Raw genomic sequence first — 13,511 nt, 5'->3', positions numbered from 1 at the left:
TGGGTGGAGTATTGTGTGGGTGGGGGATGGGGTTGGTCAGAGGTCCAGGATGTAGTCTCAGGGAGTAGCAGTGAGTCAGTTGCATTATTGTGGGTCCTTTGCTCCGTTCCGGATTTCGGGAACAGCCTCTGTCCCTGTGTTTGATATCTCAGCCAGTTCCTGGAGGGTGGTGCCCTGACACTGGTTCGTGAGGCCTCAGGGAATTGGGTCCTCACACCCTCCACCAGATGGGCCCAGACTAAACATCAAATCCCTGAGCATGGGAGATAATTCCTTTTTAAAAATATCCATTTAACTGAGGGATGTAAATGGTGGCAGAAACTGTGCAACATTTCACAAGAAAAACAACTCCGACACAAGGACTCAGAGGGAGGGACTCCTGTAGCTGTTTCAATTCCTGAACTTGGAGTTTAAACTCATCCAACATTTCATACAAGTGATGTCTCGATGGAGCAGGATGCGATTCCCGAGGACTGAGGTGATCTTCTCTACCTTCATTAGAATATTAAGTTATTCAATATAAATTCATTTAAAACTTTCACAACTACCAGCTCTCACCAATCAACTGTTGGCCTAGAGTGGATATCTGAATTTTAAGGTTAAGTGAAATTAAACTAGGATGAACTGAGTCTTGAGCCTCCTTAAAAGGTACCAATTTTAGAATTGTACAAACTGAAATACCTAGAACATGGAACAGTACAGGCCATTCGGCCAAACTTTGCAACCAATCTGAAACTTGTCTATCCTACACTATTCCATTTCCGTCCATATGTTCATCCAATGATCATTCAAATGCCCTTCAAATTGGCGAGTCTATTACTGTTGCACACCCCTACTACTCTCTGAGTAAAGAAACTACTCTGACATCTGTCCTTTATCTATTACCCCTCAATTTAAAGCTATGTCCCCTTGTGCTAGCCATCACCATCCGAGGAAAAAGGCTCTCCCTGTCCACCGTATCTAACCCCTGATTATCTGATATGTCTCTATTAAGTCACCTCTCAACCTTCCTCTAATGAATCCGAGGAAAAAGGCTCTCCCTGTCCACCGTATCTAACCCCTGATTATCTGATATGTCTCTATTAAGTCACCTCTCAACCTTCCTCTAATGAAAACAGCCTCTAGTCCCTCAGCCTTTCCTCATAAGACCTTCCCTCCATACCAGGCAACATCCTAATAAATCTCCTCTGCCCCCTTTCTAAAGCTTCCACATCCTTCCTATAATTTGGTGACCAGAACCGTACACAATACTCCAAATGCAGCCGGACCAGAGTTTTGTACAGGTGCAGCATGACCTTGTGGCTTCGAAATTCAATCCCTCTGCCAATAAAACCTAATACACCGTATGCCTTCTTAACAACCCTATCAACCTGGGTGGCAACTTTCAGGGATCTATGTACATGGACACCGAGATCTCTCTGCTCATCTACACTACCAAGAATCTTACCATTAGCCCAGCACTCTTTATTCCTGTTGCTCCTTCCAAAGTGAATTACCTCACACTTTTCCACATTAAACTCCATTTGCCACCTCTCAGCCCAGCTCTGCAGCTTACCTATGTCCCTCTGTAACCTGCAACATCCTTCAGCACTATCCACAACTCCACCAACCTTAGTGTCATCTGCATATGTGCTGACCCATCCTTCTACACTGACATCCAGATCATTTATAAAAATGATAAACAGCAGTGGCCCCAAAACAGATGCTTGTGGTCCACCACTAGTAACTGAAATCCAGGATGAACATTTCCCATCAGCCACCACCCTGTCTTTTTTCAGCTAGCCAATTTCTGATTCAAATCACTAAATTATCCTCAATCCCATGCTTCTGTATTTTCTGCAATAGCCTACCGTGGGGAACCTTATCAAATGCCTTACTGAAATCCATTGACACCACATCAACCGCTTTACCCTCATCCACCTGTTTGGTCAGCTTCTCAAAGAACTCAACAAGGTTTGTGAGGCATGACCTACCCTTCACAAAACCATGTTGACTATCTTTAATCAATTTATTCCTCTCTAGATGATTAAAAATCCTATCTCTTATAATCCTTTCCAACATTTTACCCACAACCGAAGTAAGGCCTACTATAATTACCAGGGTTGTCTCTATGCCCTTTTTTGAACAAGGGACAACATTTACTTTCCTCCAGTCTTCTGACATTATTCCCGTAGACAATGAAGACATAAAGATCAAAGCCAAAGGCTCTGCAATCTCCTCCCTAGCTTCCCAGAGAATCCTCGGATAAATCCCATCCGGCCCAAGGGACCTATCTATTTTCACACTTTCCAGTAATGCTTTCTAGCATTACATTTAGCACTTCCCCTATCTCCTCGGACTCTGAGCACAACTTCCCACTACTGTCCTTGATTGGCCCTAATCTTACTCTCGTCATTCTTTTAGTCCTGACATACCTATAGAAAGCTTTAGGGTTTTTCTTTGATCCTATCTGCCAACAACTTCTCATGTCCCCTTCTGGCTCTTCTTAGCTCCCCCTTTAGGTCTATTAGACAAACTACAATAAACTACACGTCTGTGTCACTTGTGCAGCAGGACCTGCCACAGAATGAAGAACTCCCACTGGCTTTTTCGACGACTGCTTTCAATTGGCGGGGTATTGACCTGTAAACCAGACTGAGAGAAACCTCACTGCTACCATCCCCAAAACAATCTGAACAACTGCACTGCCAGTGCATTAATGAGTCAGGAATTTACTTTAAATATTGTGTGTGAAGTTATTTACAGAGAGATCCATGGCCTGGGACAGATGCCCATGACAGTGGTGCCCAGGACAGGGTCAGGGGGAACAAGGTGGTGATTCTGATGCCCACACTCGCTGTGGTCAGGATTGGGCACTGACATTGTCCTTCTTCAGCTTGTTCTGTTCTCGGTGTTTCTTCTCTTCCTCCTCAGCCTTTCTCATCCACAGAATGATCTCAGCTCTTCTTTGCTCCTCTGACCGTTTTGGCATCAGGTTGGCTGTATCTTTCAGTCTCGTCCTTTTTGTTATAGTCTGCTCTTTGAAACATTTCTCGTCTTGTAAAGGTGGACTCTTCCCTTTCTTTGAATTCTTCCGGCCATCCTTCTCTTTCTGCCTCTCCTTTCCCTGTTTCAGAGTTTCCTGAGGAAGGTTCTGGATGTTGGACACTGAGTGACAATCTGCCCCAGTCACTCCTGCCTCTTCCTGCCTCTGACCAGCGGGTGAGATGTCCTCTTGTGTCAAATTCTCAGGCTCTGTTCAGAGACACAAATAATTAGATGCGCAAACTATTTTTCACATTATTCTACACAAAGCTCACATTCTGATGGAGTAAAATATCTAAAACAATTCAAAGGAGTTATTATTAAACAGAAATTGGTGCTGAGAACGTTCGTGTGACACTCTGAGATCAGTCGGGAAATGGGAGGTGGTTTAAGAAATCGCAGATGAAAGACTGAACAGCAATCTAGGCTTGTTCAATAGATCATTTCGGTTGCATGACACTGTGATTTTTTGCTATAAATTCTGCGTCTTATGATCTTGCTCCATGGTTACCTCTTGATGAAGGAGCAGTGCTCTGAAAGCTAGTGCTTCCAAATAAACCTGTGTGATTTTTAACTTTGTCCACCCCAGTCCAACACCAGGACCCCTACATCAGGGATGAACAAAGTCATGGTTGAAGTTATCTGCAGCAGATGAGCTGAGACAAACAAGATGCTCGACAGAGTTGAGTGAGGGAAGTGGAGGTGGAGGGAGCGGCCGAAACATAATCAGGAGCTCAAACATGAAACAGAGATTGTCAACTGTCTGTTTATTCTTCAGAATTTTGTGACTGTTGTTATGGACTAGGCCAGATCCCTCAAAACCTCTGTCAGCAGGTAGCCCAGACTGTAACTTTGCTATTTGTTTCACAAGGTGTAGTGAATATTCCTGGTGAGAATTAGCTGGGCCAACTGCCAAGTTTTAAACAACGTTTATTTACAAAATTATGGAATGAAACACAAAAAACAGGAAATAGAATACCGATAACTTATCCTATCCAAACCCGACATAACGATGCTATTCCAGAAACACACACATCTCTGATCACAAACAGTAAAACACAGCACAGGCCATTTGCAGTTTGAAATCAGAAGGGCAGGAGGAGAGAGAGTGCCCAGCCTTTCTTTACACACACAGCTACTGAACTGAACCAAAACGCCTCAGCTGCCAGGACTGGCCACTCCCCTTTCATTATACAAGTTACTTCTACACCATGAAAGCCATAGACCTGAGGTATCCTCTCTTTAGGGGGAAACAAAAAGGGCCCCAATAAACTGTTCATCTCTGCACCACTTCAGCCGCTTGGAGCCTGGGCTGTTTTATGGCCCCTCTGAAACAAATCAAGGACACAGTAACTTTGACAAAAAGGACCAGCTTTGTGACACTGGGCCAGCATTTATTGTCTGTCCCTAGTTGCCCCCTTAAGAAGGTGGCGGTGAGCTGCCTTCTTGAACCGCTGCAGTCCATGTGCTGTGGCTAGACCCACAGTATCCTCAGGGAGGGAATTCCAGGATTTTGATCCAGCGATACTGAAGGAACAGCAATATATTTCCAGTCAGGATGGTGAGTGGCTTGGAGGGGAACTTGCAGCAGGTGGTGTTCCCATGTATCTGCTGCCCCTGTCCTTCTCAATGGATGCGGCTGGGGTTTGGAAGGTGCTGTCTGAGGATCTTTGGTGAATTTTTGCAGAGCATCTTGTAGATGGTACACACTGCAAGATGTGCATTGGTGATGGAGGGAGTGGATGTGGTGCCAATCAAGCACAGGCTGCTTTGTCCTGGATGGTGTCGAGCTTCTTGAGTGTTGTTGGAGCTGCCCCCATCCAGGGCAAGTGGGGAGTATTCTCTCACCCTCCTGCCTTGTGCCTTGTAGATGGTGGACAGGCTTTGGGGAGTCAGGAGGTAAGTTACTTGCTGCAACCTCTGACCAGCTCTGGAAGCCACAGCATTTAAATGGTTAATCCCTTCATTAATTGATTAATAGTATCTACTGATTAATAGTAACCCTCTATTTTGGGATTTTGAGATTGTGTCAGGGGTTGGTGGACGCTTGGACCCAGAAACAGAAATGAACTCAGTTTCTCGTTTGGAGGCAGCTTTTCTTCACCATTGTTTTAAAATAAATTGATGGTGATTTGAGAAAAGGAGTGGGATTTCAGTAAAAGATGCTTTCTGAAGGTCCCAGTCCTAATTAATTGAGAGTGTGATTCCCATCAGGATTTCTTCAATTCTCAAATTTAAGCAGGAAATCATTTTATCAGTAATAACACAATCAGAAAACATAGAAACAGAAGATGTTAAATATACAGAGGCAAGGGTTACCTCCTAAGTAGAAGACTCTGGAATCGATACAGGTGGTGAAGGGTGGCCTGGTATCTGTTGGGGAGTATTGACAGGTTACTGTGACAGGGAGCTGCGACAATGATCCTGGGCTGCAAATCAATCCCTCCTCTTCCAGGAGGCAAGTTTCAAACATAAAAATATTGAAAATAATTAACAGTGCTAATAAATATATCATACAACAGATGTTAAATGACTTTAATACCGACAAATCCATTCTCCAGTTTTGCGTTAACAGTTAAGTTCTTAAATCGAACAGGGCAAAACACTCATCTGAGCTGAGCTGGGAAAATGGAAAATGCACAATGAGTGAGCACAATAGCTGACAAAAATGATGATAAAATTGAACAACAGCAAATTTCAGTCAGTTTGGGGCTCCAGGGAGAAATGGGAGCTAATTTATGTTTGCTTTGTACTGCAATCACTCCTGGGGAGTTAGAGATTCATTTCCTGACTGTCACCACCCCACCCTCTCCACCCTCTCCACCCCCACCCTCCCCACCCCCACCCTCCCCACCCCCACCAAATGGAACCAGTGGATGGATTGTGTCCTGCTCAAGTCATTGAGTCAAGGCTCACTCATTGTTAAGTAGGTTAGGTTTATTTTCATTAGAAAAAAGGAGATTATGGGGGGAACCTAATTGAGGTTTACAAAATCATGAAGGGTATAGACAGGGTGGATAGAGACAAGCTTTTTCCCAGGGTGAGGGATTCAATAACGAGAGGTCACGCTTTCAAGGTTAGAGGTGAAAAGTTTAAGGAGGATACATGCAGAAAGTACTTCACACAGAGGGTGGTAGGTGCCTGGAACGCGTTGCCAGCAGAGGTGGTAGAGGCAGGCAGGGTAGATTCATTTAAGATGTGTCTGGACAGAAGCATGAGTAGGTGGGGAGCAGAGGGATACAGATACTTAGGAATTGACCGACAGGTTTAGGCAGTACATTTGGATTGGAGGCTTGGAGGGCTTGGAGGGCCGAAGGGCCTGTTCCTGGGCTGTAAATTTTCATTGTTCTTTGTTCTATTCCCCAACTCCCCCCCCCCCCCCTTTCCTTTTCAATCTCTCCTGTCTGTCTGTCTGTCTGTCTAGCTGCCACACTCTCTACGTCAGCTGTTTCTTTGTTCCCCTGACTGTCCTCCTCCTGAGCCTATTTCTGATAACCTTTGGTATTTCTGCAGGATGGGAAAGGTGGTCTTTGTTGTACTACCCTGGACAAGGTGAAGTGAGCTCACCCTCACTGCTTTCCCACAAACTCTTCTCCGTCAAAACATTCAGAATGTTTCCTCCTTTGGGATCCTTCTTCCAATCTCCACATTCCCATTTGTCTCTCTCCGGAGAGCCTGTGTCTCTCTGTGATCCTTTCTGAATATGGGAATAAAACATCCTTTCCATTTATTTTACAAACCATTCTGTACGATTCTGCATTGATGTTCTTATGAACTATTTACATCTCATTTCTAAACAACTTCATTAGCTGTTCAGTAACTTTGAAATCAAAACAGAAATTGCTGGTGAAACTCCACAGGTCAGGCAGCATTGTTGGAGAGAGAAACAGTTAATGACTGATCCAGTGACTCTTCTTCAGAAAGGAAGTATTTTTGGATGTCTGGAGATGGGAAAGGCACTAAAGAAATGCAAACCTTTCTTAATGCCACACACACTGACACAGCCAGAAACAGAATCGTAACTCAGTGATTAGCTGTTAGAATAACTCAGTAAAGGTTTCAAAAACAAAAACAGACATTGCTGAAAAAATGAAGGGTTATACCCAAAACATTGACTTCTCCACCTCCTGATGCTGCCTGGCCTGCCGTGTTCCTCCAGCCTCCTGCTGCCTACTTTGGATTCCAGCATCTGTAGGTTTGTTTTGTCTCGAAGAAACTAATCAGGTCTGGCAGCAGCTATGGAAAGAAAGTAGAATTAATGTTTCAGGTCACTGAAACCCAAAACATTGACTCTGTTTCTCTGTGCACAGATGCTACCAGACCCATTGCGTTTCTCCAGCAATTTCTGTTTTTGTTTCTGTTTTCCAGAATTTTTAGTTATGTAAAGGTAATAATTCCCCAGAAATGTTCTCATAGTCATACAGCACGGAAACAGTCCCTTCGGTCCAACCAGTCCATGCCGAACATAATCCCAAACTGACCTAGTCCCACCTGCCTGCTCCTAGGGAGGGTCAGAGACACAGACCCACTTCCCCACCCACTCCCATCACAAATTGAAAGGAGGAGTTTTGGCTGGTTATTTCAGTCTGAACTTTGACTTAAACTCCCTCTCACTCTATCCAGGAATATAGGAACAGGCCAGTCAGCTCCTCAGGGCTGTCCCATCATTCCATCAAGGCTGATCTGGGGCCTATACCTGCCTTTGGCCCATATTCTTTAATACCTTTGCTAAACAAAAGATTATCAAGCTCAGTTTTAAAATGAACAACCAATCCAGCATCCACTGCTGCTTGTGGGAGGGAGTTCCAAGCCCTTTCCAACATTGTGTGCATGCAGGTTTTCCAAACATCTCTCTTGGTGCTAATTCTCAGGTTATGCCCCCTTGTCTTTTCCTGTTAATGCTCCCCAGATACACTACACCCTCCTCCCACACTGCCCAGGAAGTGTGTGATAAAGTGATGAAAGGATTACTGAAGTCTTCAGGTGGGCGCTGGATCTTCGGAGTTGAGCCAGCTCCCGGCCTGGACAGTGTTTGCGATGTGCCTCCTCCTGGAGCAGGTGAACAATCTTCACCCACTGCTGAAAGACTTCCTGCTCACAGTCCGGCTGCACGTACAGCTGCAGGTAAAAGCTGCGCCCACTGGCCAGGGTCACTTTTAACCTGTGCTTCTGTTTGTGAAATACGGAAAGTTTCACCAGCTTCAGAGGAAGGAGGCTGTTGGTAAACAGTGTAAGACGTTACTGTCACTTATTACTGGAAGGTTAAACACTGCATTCTCTAATCTCTAGCTATTGTAAACTGCTCTGGAAATTAACTTCTCCCCGCCAGTTCTGTCAGTCAGGGTGAGAGGAGCAACACTGAAGAAACACCATCGGCTCCTAGCTCCATCTACAACACAACACCATCCCAGTGTGGGACACGGTCCACTAGCAGTCCCCCAGTGGCGTCAGATTATGTCCCTTTTATGGTTTCACCCTCAGCTGATGGGGCATAGCCGGTTAAGGGGACAGTTCATCATTATTTTCTGAAGGCAGCTCAGGGTGGCCATTCAGAAAAGCTGAAAGAGCCCAGTGCTGTCCAAATTGTCCAAACGAACCTACATCCAGAACCTCAACCTGAGCTACAAATCTTCTCAAAACTCGCTGTTCTGAATAAATTCTCACCCCTTCAGCTCCAGACGGTGTTCTGGGGTAAAGTCAGTATCTGAGGGTGATGGTTGCGATTGAGCAGTTTCCGAACACCAGGAATTCATTGGGGATGGGGCCAAAGACCATGGAAGAACCGCTGAGCTCTTTCCAAACAGAGGATCCGAGGACAAGGAGGAATCCTGGCTGCTTAGCTCCCGGGTAGCTGGCTGTTCGCTGGGTCTAGCTAAGAGCATCACATCAGGGAGATGGAGATCAGGGTTAGTAGATGTCAGTCCAATGGTCACAATGGACACTTGGTTGTGAATGTTGATTACTTGACCTTTTTTTGTGATCTGCCAAACAGAGAAAGCTGCAGGTGAGTGAGTGTAGGACACTAACATTCACTAACAGTCTCTCAGCCTCTAAGTCACAGAGGAACACTGGGTTCAATGTAATCCACTCTGACAATGGCTGTTCTCTTTGTCCCACATCATTTGCCTTTGTCTGTAATTGGGAGTGTTTCAGTCAATATCCTAACAACTGGGTCAATGCAGACACTTCCCAGGGTGGGGGGAGAAATTCAAATCAACAAAAATGGAGAAAAAGATGAAAGTCAGAAACAACCTCTAACTCCAACAGAAAAATCACAAGATGAGGTGACAGCAGCAAAAGGAAAGGGAAAAGAGAACTTTAAAAAATATTTTCTAATCAACTTGCTCAGGGATGCTATGACCCACCTCTGGAGCAGGTGAGAATCAAATCCAGGTTGCCTAGCTCAGAGGTAGGGACACTATGACGGCACCACATACTTGGCTGATGTGAGGGAGAATGTGAGCAATTGAATACTGACTTAGAAAAAAACAGAAGGAAGAAACTGGAGCCAATTGACGGGCAGTTTTCATGGAGCAAGGAGTCACTGTTTTGACTTGTTCAGAATTGATTGACTTGGTGGGGGGTGAATATTTCTGTTTGTTAAAACATTTGCATTTGTTGCCTTCTGTAGAGACTTGATTCACACGATCTTAAAATCAGGGCATATAGTGGCTGAGAACATTATTATGTAACTTTGAGGAAGCGGGAGGAATTAGCATCCCTATAGTGAGAAAGCAGACCATTTGACCCATCAAGTCCACACTGACCCTCCAAACAGCATCCCACCCAGACTCACTGTCTACACTATAACCCCACATTTCCCATGACTAATCCACCTAATCTGCACATCTTTGAACTATGGGAGGAAACAGGGAGAAACCCACAGAGACACAGGGAGAATGTGCAAACTCCAGTCGTACAGTGACCCGAGGCTGGAGTCGAACCCAGGTCCCTGGTGCTGGGAGACAGCAGTGCTAACCACCTGGTGCCCCCAAGTTGCCATTGATGTCATACAGATGGCATTTGAAAGTCACATGGTCGACGAATTGGTCAATTTAATGGAGATGACACAAAAGGAAATAACTTGGGGAAGGACAATGATTAAAAGACAAAGCCTCAACAGTTGAGGGATTCCCTGTTAATTTGGCAGATTCCACCACATCAACCCATTCTGGAGCCAAGGAAGAAATTCAGCCCCAGGTTCAAATATACCGAAGGGAAAGAGAACACAGAAATAGCACATGGTGACATGAACAGCCTGGGAATAACTAGTGTGACGATAATTTGAATATTTAACCTTACTTGTATGAAGTCACTCTCAAAGACTGGAGCTTTCTTAAAGAGCAGGTATTCACCATTGTAGAGATATTTCTGCAGATGCCCTGTCAGTGAGTCTGGCATTACTCCGATCTGATCTCCCAGTGGGGTGTGGTCGATGTAGGACCGCCCGGAATCCATGCAGAAACGCCTGTAGAATACTGTTCAGTGTTCAACTCCACACAGGCCCTGTCAAACAACAATTCAACCTTCGTCTGACTAATATTCACAAAATGTCTCACTGTTTTCTACATCTGAAACAGATAGCCTTGCATTTTATTCATTCAAGAGATGTGAGCATCACTGGCTGGAACCAGCATTTACTGGCTGTCCCTAGCTGCCCCCTTGAGAAGGTGGGGGTGAGCTGCCCTCTTGAACTGCTGCAGTCCATGTGCTGTGGGTAGACCCACAATGCCCTCATGGAGGGAATTCCAGGATTTCAACCCAGCGACAGTGAAGGAACGGCAATATATTTCCAAGTCAGGATGGTGACGGGCTCAGAAGGGAACTTGCAAGGGGTGATGTTCCCATGTATCTGCTGCCCTTGTCCTTCTAGATGGAAGTGGTCATGGGTTTGGAAGGTGCTATCTGAGAACCTTTGGTGAATTTCTGCAGTGCATCTTGTAGATAGTTCACACTGCTGCTACTGAGTATCAGTGTTGGAGGGAGGGGATGTCTATGGATGTGGTGCCAATCAATTGTGGGTTGCTTTGTCCCTGGATGGTGTCAAGCTTCTTGAGTGTTGTTGGAGCTGCCCCCATCCAGGGCAAGTGGGGAGTATTCCATCACACTCCTGACTTGTGCCTCAGAGATGGTGGACAGGCTTTGGGGAGACAGGAGGTGAGTTACACGCCTCTGTATTCCTAGCCTCTGACCTGTTCTCATAGACACTGTTTATGTGGCAGGTCAAATTGGGTTTTGGGTCAATGGTAACCCCTAGGGTCTTGATAGTGGGGGGAAGGGGTGGGGGTGGGAGAGGGGTGTGTGCCAAGTTACATTAAAAGTAACACCACTGAATATCAAGGAGTGGTGGTTAGATGGTCTCTTATTGGAAATGGGCATTGCCTAGCATTTGTGTGGGTTACTGTTACTTACCACTTGTCAGCCCAAGCCTGGATATTACCCAGATCTTACTGCATTTGTACACTAACTACTTCAGTATCTGAGTATGCAAACATTGAATATAGAACATTTTATCGTAGTACAGGCCCTTCAGCCCTCGATGTTGCGCCAACCCGTGGAACCAATCTGAAGCCCATCTAACCTACACTATGCAGGAGAATCGACGTTTCGGGCATAAGCCTTCCTGAAGAAGGGCTTATGCCCGAAATGTTGATTCTCCTGCTCCTTGGATGCTGCCTGACCTGCTGCACTTTTCTAGCAACACATTGTTCAGCTCCGATCTCCAGCATCTGCAGTCCTCACTTTCTCCTAACCTACACTATTCCATTTTCATCCACATGTTTATCCAATGACTATTTAAATGCCCTTAAAGTTGTAATCCCTATTACTCTCTGAGTAAAGAACCTACCCCTGATATCTGTCCTTTATCTATCACCCTTCAATTTAAAGCTATGTCCCCTTGTGCTAGCCATCACGATACAAGGAAAAAGGCTCTCCCTGTCCACCCTATCTAACACTCTGATTATCTGATATGCCTCAGTTAAGTCACGTCTCAACCTTCCTCTCTCTAAAGTCCCTCAGCCTTTCCTCATACAACCTTTCGTCCATACCAGGCAACATCCTAGTAAATCTTCTCTGAACCCTTTCTGAAACTCCATGTTTTCCTGTAATGTGGTGACCAGATGCACAAATACTCTGAGTGCGGCTGCACCAGAGTTTTGTACAGCTGCAACATGACCTCGTAGCTCTGAAACTCAATCCCTCTACCAATAAAACCTAACACACCATATGCCTTCTTACCAGCCCTATCAACCTGGGTGACAACTTTCAGGGATCTACGTACATGGACACCGAGATCTCTCTGCTCATCTACACTACCAAGAGTCTTACCATTAGCCCAGTACTCTGTATTCCTGTTGCTCCTTCCAAAGTGAATTACCTCACACTTTTCCACATTAAACTCCATTTGCCATCTCTCAGCCCAGCTCTGCAGCTTATCTATGTCCCTCTGTAACCTGCAACGTCCTTCAGCACTATCCACAACTCCACCGGCTTTAGTGTCAATCGCAAATTTACTAACCCACCCTTCTACGCCCTCATCTAGGTCATTTATAAAAATGGTAAACAGCAGTGGCCCCAAAACAGATCCTTGTGGTATATCACTAGTAACTGAACTCCAGGATCAGTATTTCCCATTAACCACCACCCTCTGTCTTCTTTCAGCTAGCCAATTTCTGATCCAAACTGCTAAGTCACCCTCAATCCCATGCTTCTGTATTTTCTGCAATAGCCTACCGTGGGGAACCTTATGAAATGCCTTACTGAAATCCATATATACCACATCAACCGCTTTACCCTCATCCACCTGTTTGGTCACCTTCTCAAAGAACTCAATAAGGTTTGTGAGGCATGACCTACCCTTCACAAAACCATGTTGACTATCCGTAATCAACTTTTTCCTAACTGGATGATTATAAATCCCATCTCTTATAATCCTTTCCAACACGTTACCCATAACCAAAGTAAGGCTCACTGGTCTATAATTACCAGCGTTGTCTCTACTCCCCTTATCGAACAAGGGGACAACATTTGCCATCCCCCAGTCTTCTGGTACTGGTTCTGTATAGATAACACCACCTAGTAGAGGGGAAGGTGACATTGTTAGAAGGCTGTGGGGAGAGCCTTAATTTGATTTGAAATGACAGCACAGAACTGAAGGGCAGTTCGACATTCTGACAGAGTCACTTGACTCGGGCTGCTGCCTGTTGCAGATAGAGCACTGCTGCAGCTTTCTGGTTTTGTTCAGCACTCTCCTGTCTGGGGCGGAGGGATTTACTAACGGCTCGTGACCTGACCCGCGAGAGAAAACTTTCGGAATTTCTCTTATCACAGGAACTGCCGAAAATATCGTCAACACTGGGGCCAGCGGAATAACTCCCGAGCAATCAGCATTTATTACAGAGAGATAGAGACAGAGGGAGGGAGAGGGAGAGGGAGAGGGAGAGAGGGAGAGGGAGGGAGAGAGAGGAGGGGAGGGAGGGAGAGAG

General features: G+C 45.3%; 1 protein-coding gene across 5 annotated transcripts; it reads right to left on the bottom strand.

Moving 5' to 3' along the window:
- Nucleotides 1–2,425: 2,425 nt before the first annotated feature.
- Nucleotides 2,426–13,457, bottom strand: LOC122547936. Of its 5 annotated transcripts, none has more exons than XM_043686494.1 (7): nucleotides 13,373–13,457; nucleotides 10,327–10,530; nucleotides 8,689–9,005; nucleotides 7,996–8,239; nucleotides 6,592–6,721; nucleotides 5,344–5,472; nucleotides 2,426–3,234 (listed from the first exon to the last, which is right to left on the bottom strand). In XM_043686494.1, exons 2-7 carry the CDS (start codon nucleotides 10,480–10,482, stop codon nucleotides 2,843–2,845), a joined length of 1,368 nt encoding a protein of 455 aa, XP_043542429.1. In that variant the 5' UTR covers nucleotides 10,483–10,530; nucleotides 13,373–13,457; the 3' UTR covers nucleotides 2,426–2,842. The 5 variants fall into 5 exon arrangements, with proteins under 5 accessions (XP_043542429.1, XP_043542428.1, XP_043542430.1 ...); XM_043686493.1 differs by having other exon boundaries at nucleotides 13,012–13,455; XM_043686495.1 differs by having other exon boundaries at nucleotides 5,344–5,397; nucleotides 13,012–13,455.
- Nucleotides 13,458–13,511: the final 54 nt, after the last annotated feature.

This window comes from Chiloscyllium plagiosum, unplaced genomic scaffold (genome assembly GCF_004010195.1).
Source record: "Chiloscyllium plagiosum isolate BGI_BamShark_2017 unplaced genomic scaffold, ASM401019v2 scaf_13990, whole genome shotgun sequence".
Classification (NCBI taxonomy): Eukaryota; Metazoa; Chordata; class Chondrichthyes; order Orectolobiformes; family Hemiscylliidae; genus Chiloscyllium; species Chiloscyllium plagiosum.
The sequence above is the reverse complement of the archived record's forward strand: the minus strand, read 5'-3'. Positions and strand labels throughout refer to the sequence as shown.

What these genes read in the sequence shown, in the direction of transcription:
- LOC122547936 (XM_043686494.1), bottom strand. Translation starts at nt 10,482, where the DNA reads ATGGATTCCGGGCGGTCCTACATCGACCACACCCCACTGGGAGATCAG. An exon ending in TTGAGAGTGACTTCATACAA is followed by an intron (nt 9,006 to 10,326) that starts GTAAGGTTAAAT and finishes TCTGTTTGGCAG; the next exon opens with ATCACAAAAAAAGGTCAAGT. An exon ending in GCGCCCACCTGAAGACTTCA is followed by an intron (nt 6,722 to 7,995) that starts GTAATCCTTTCA and finishes TCCCATATTCAG; the next exon opens with AAAGGATCACAGAGAGACAC.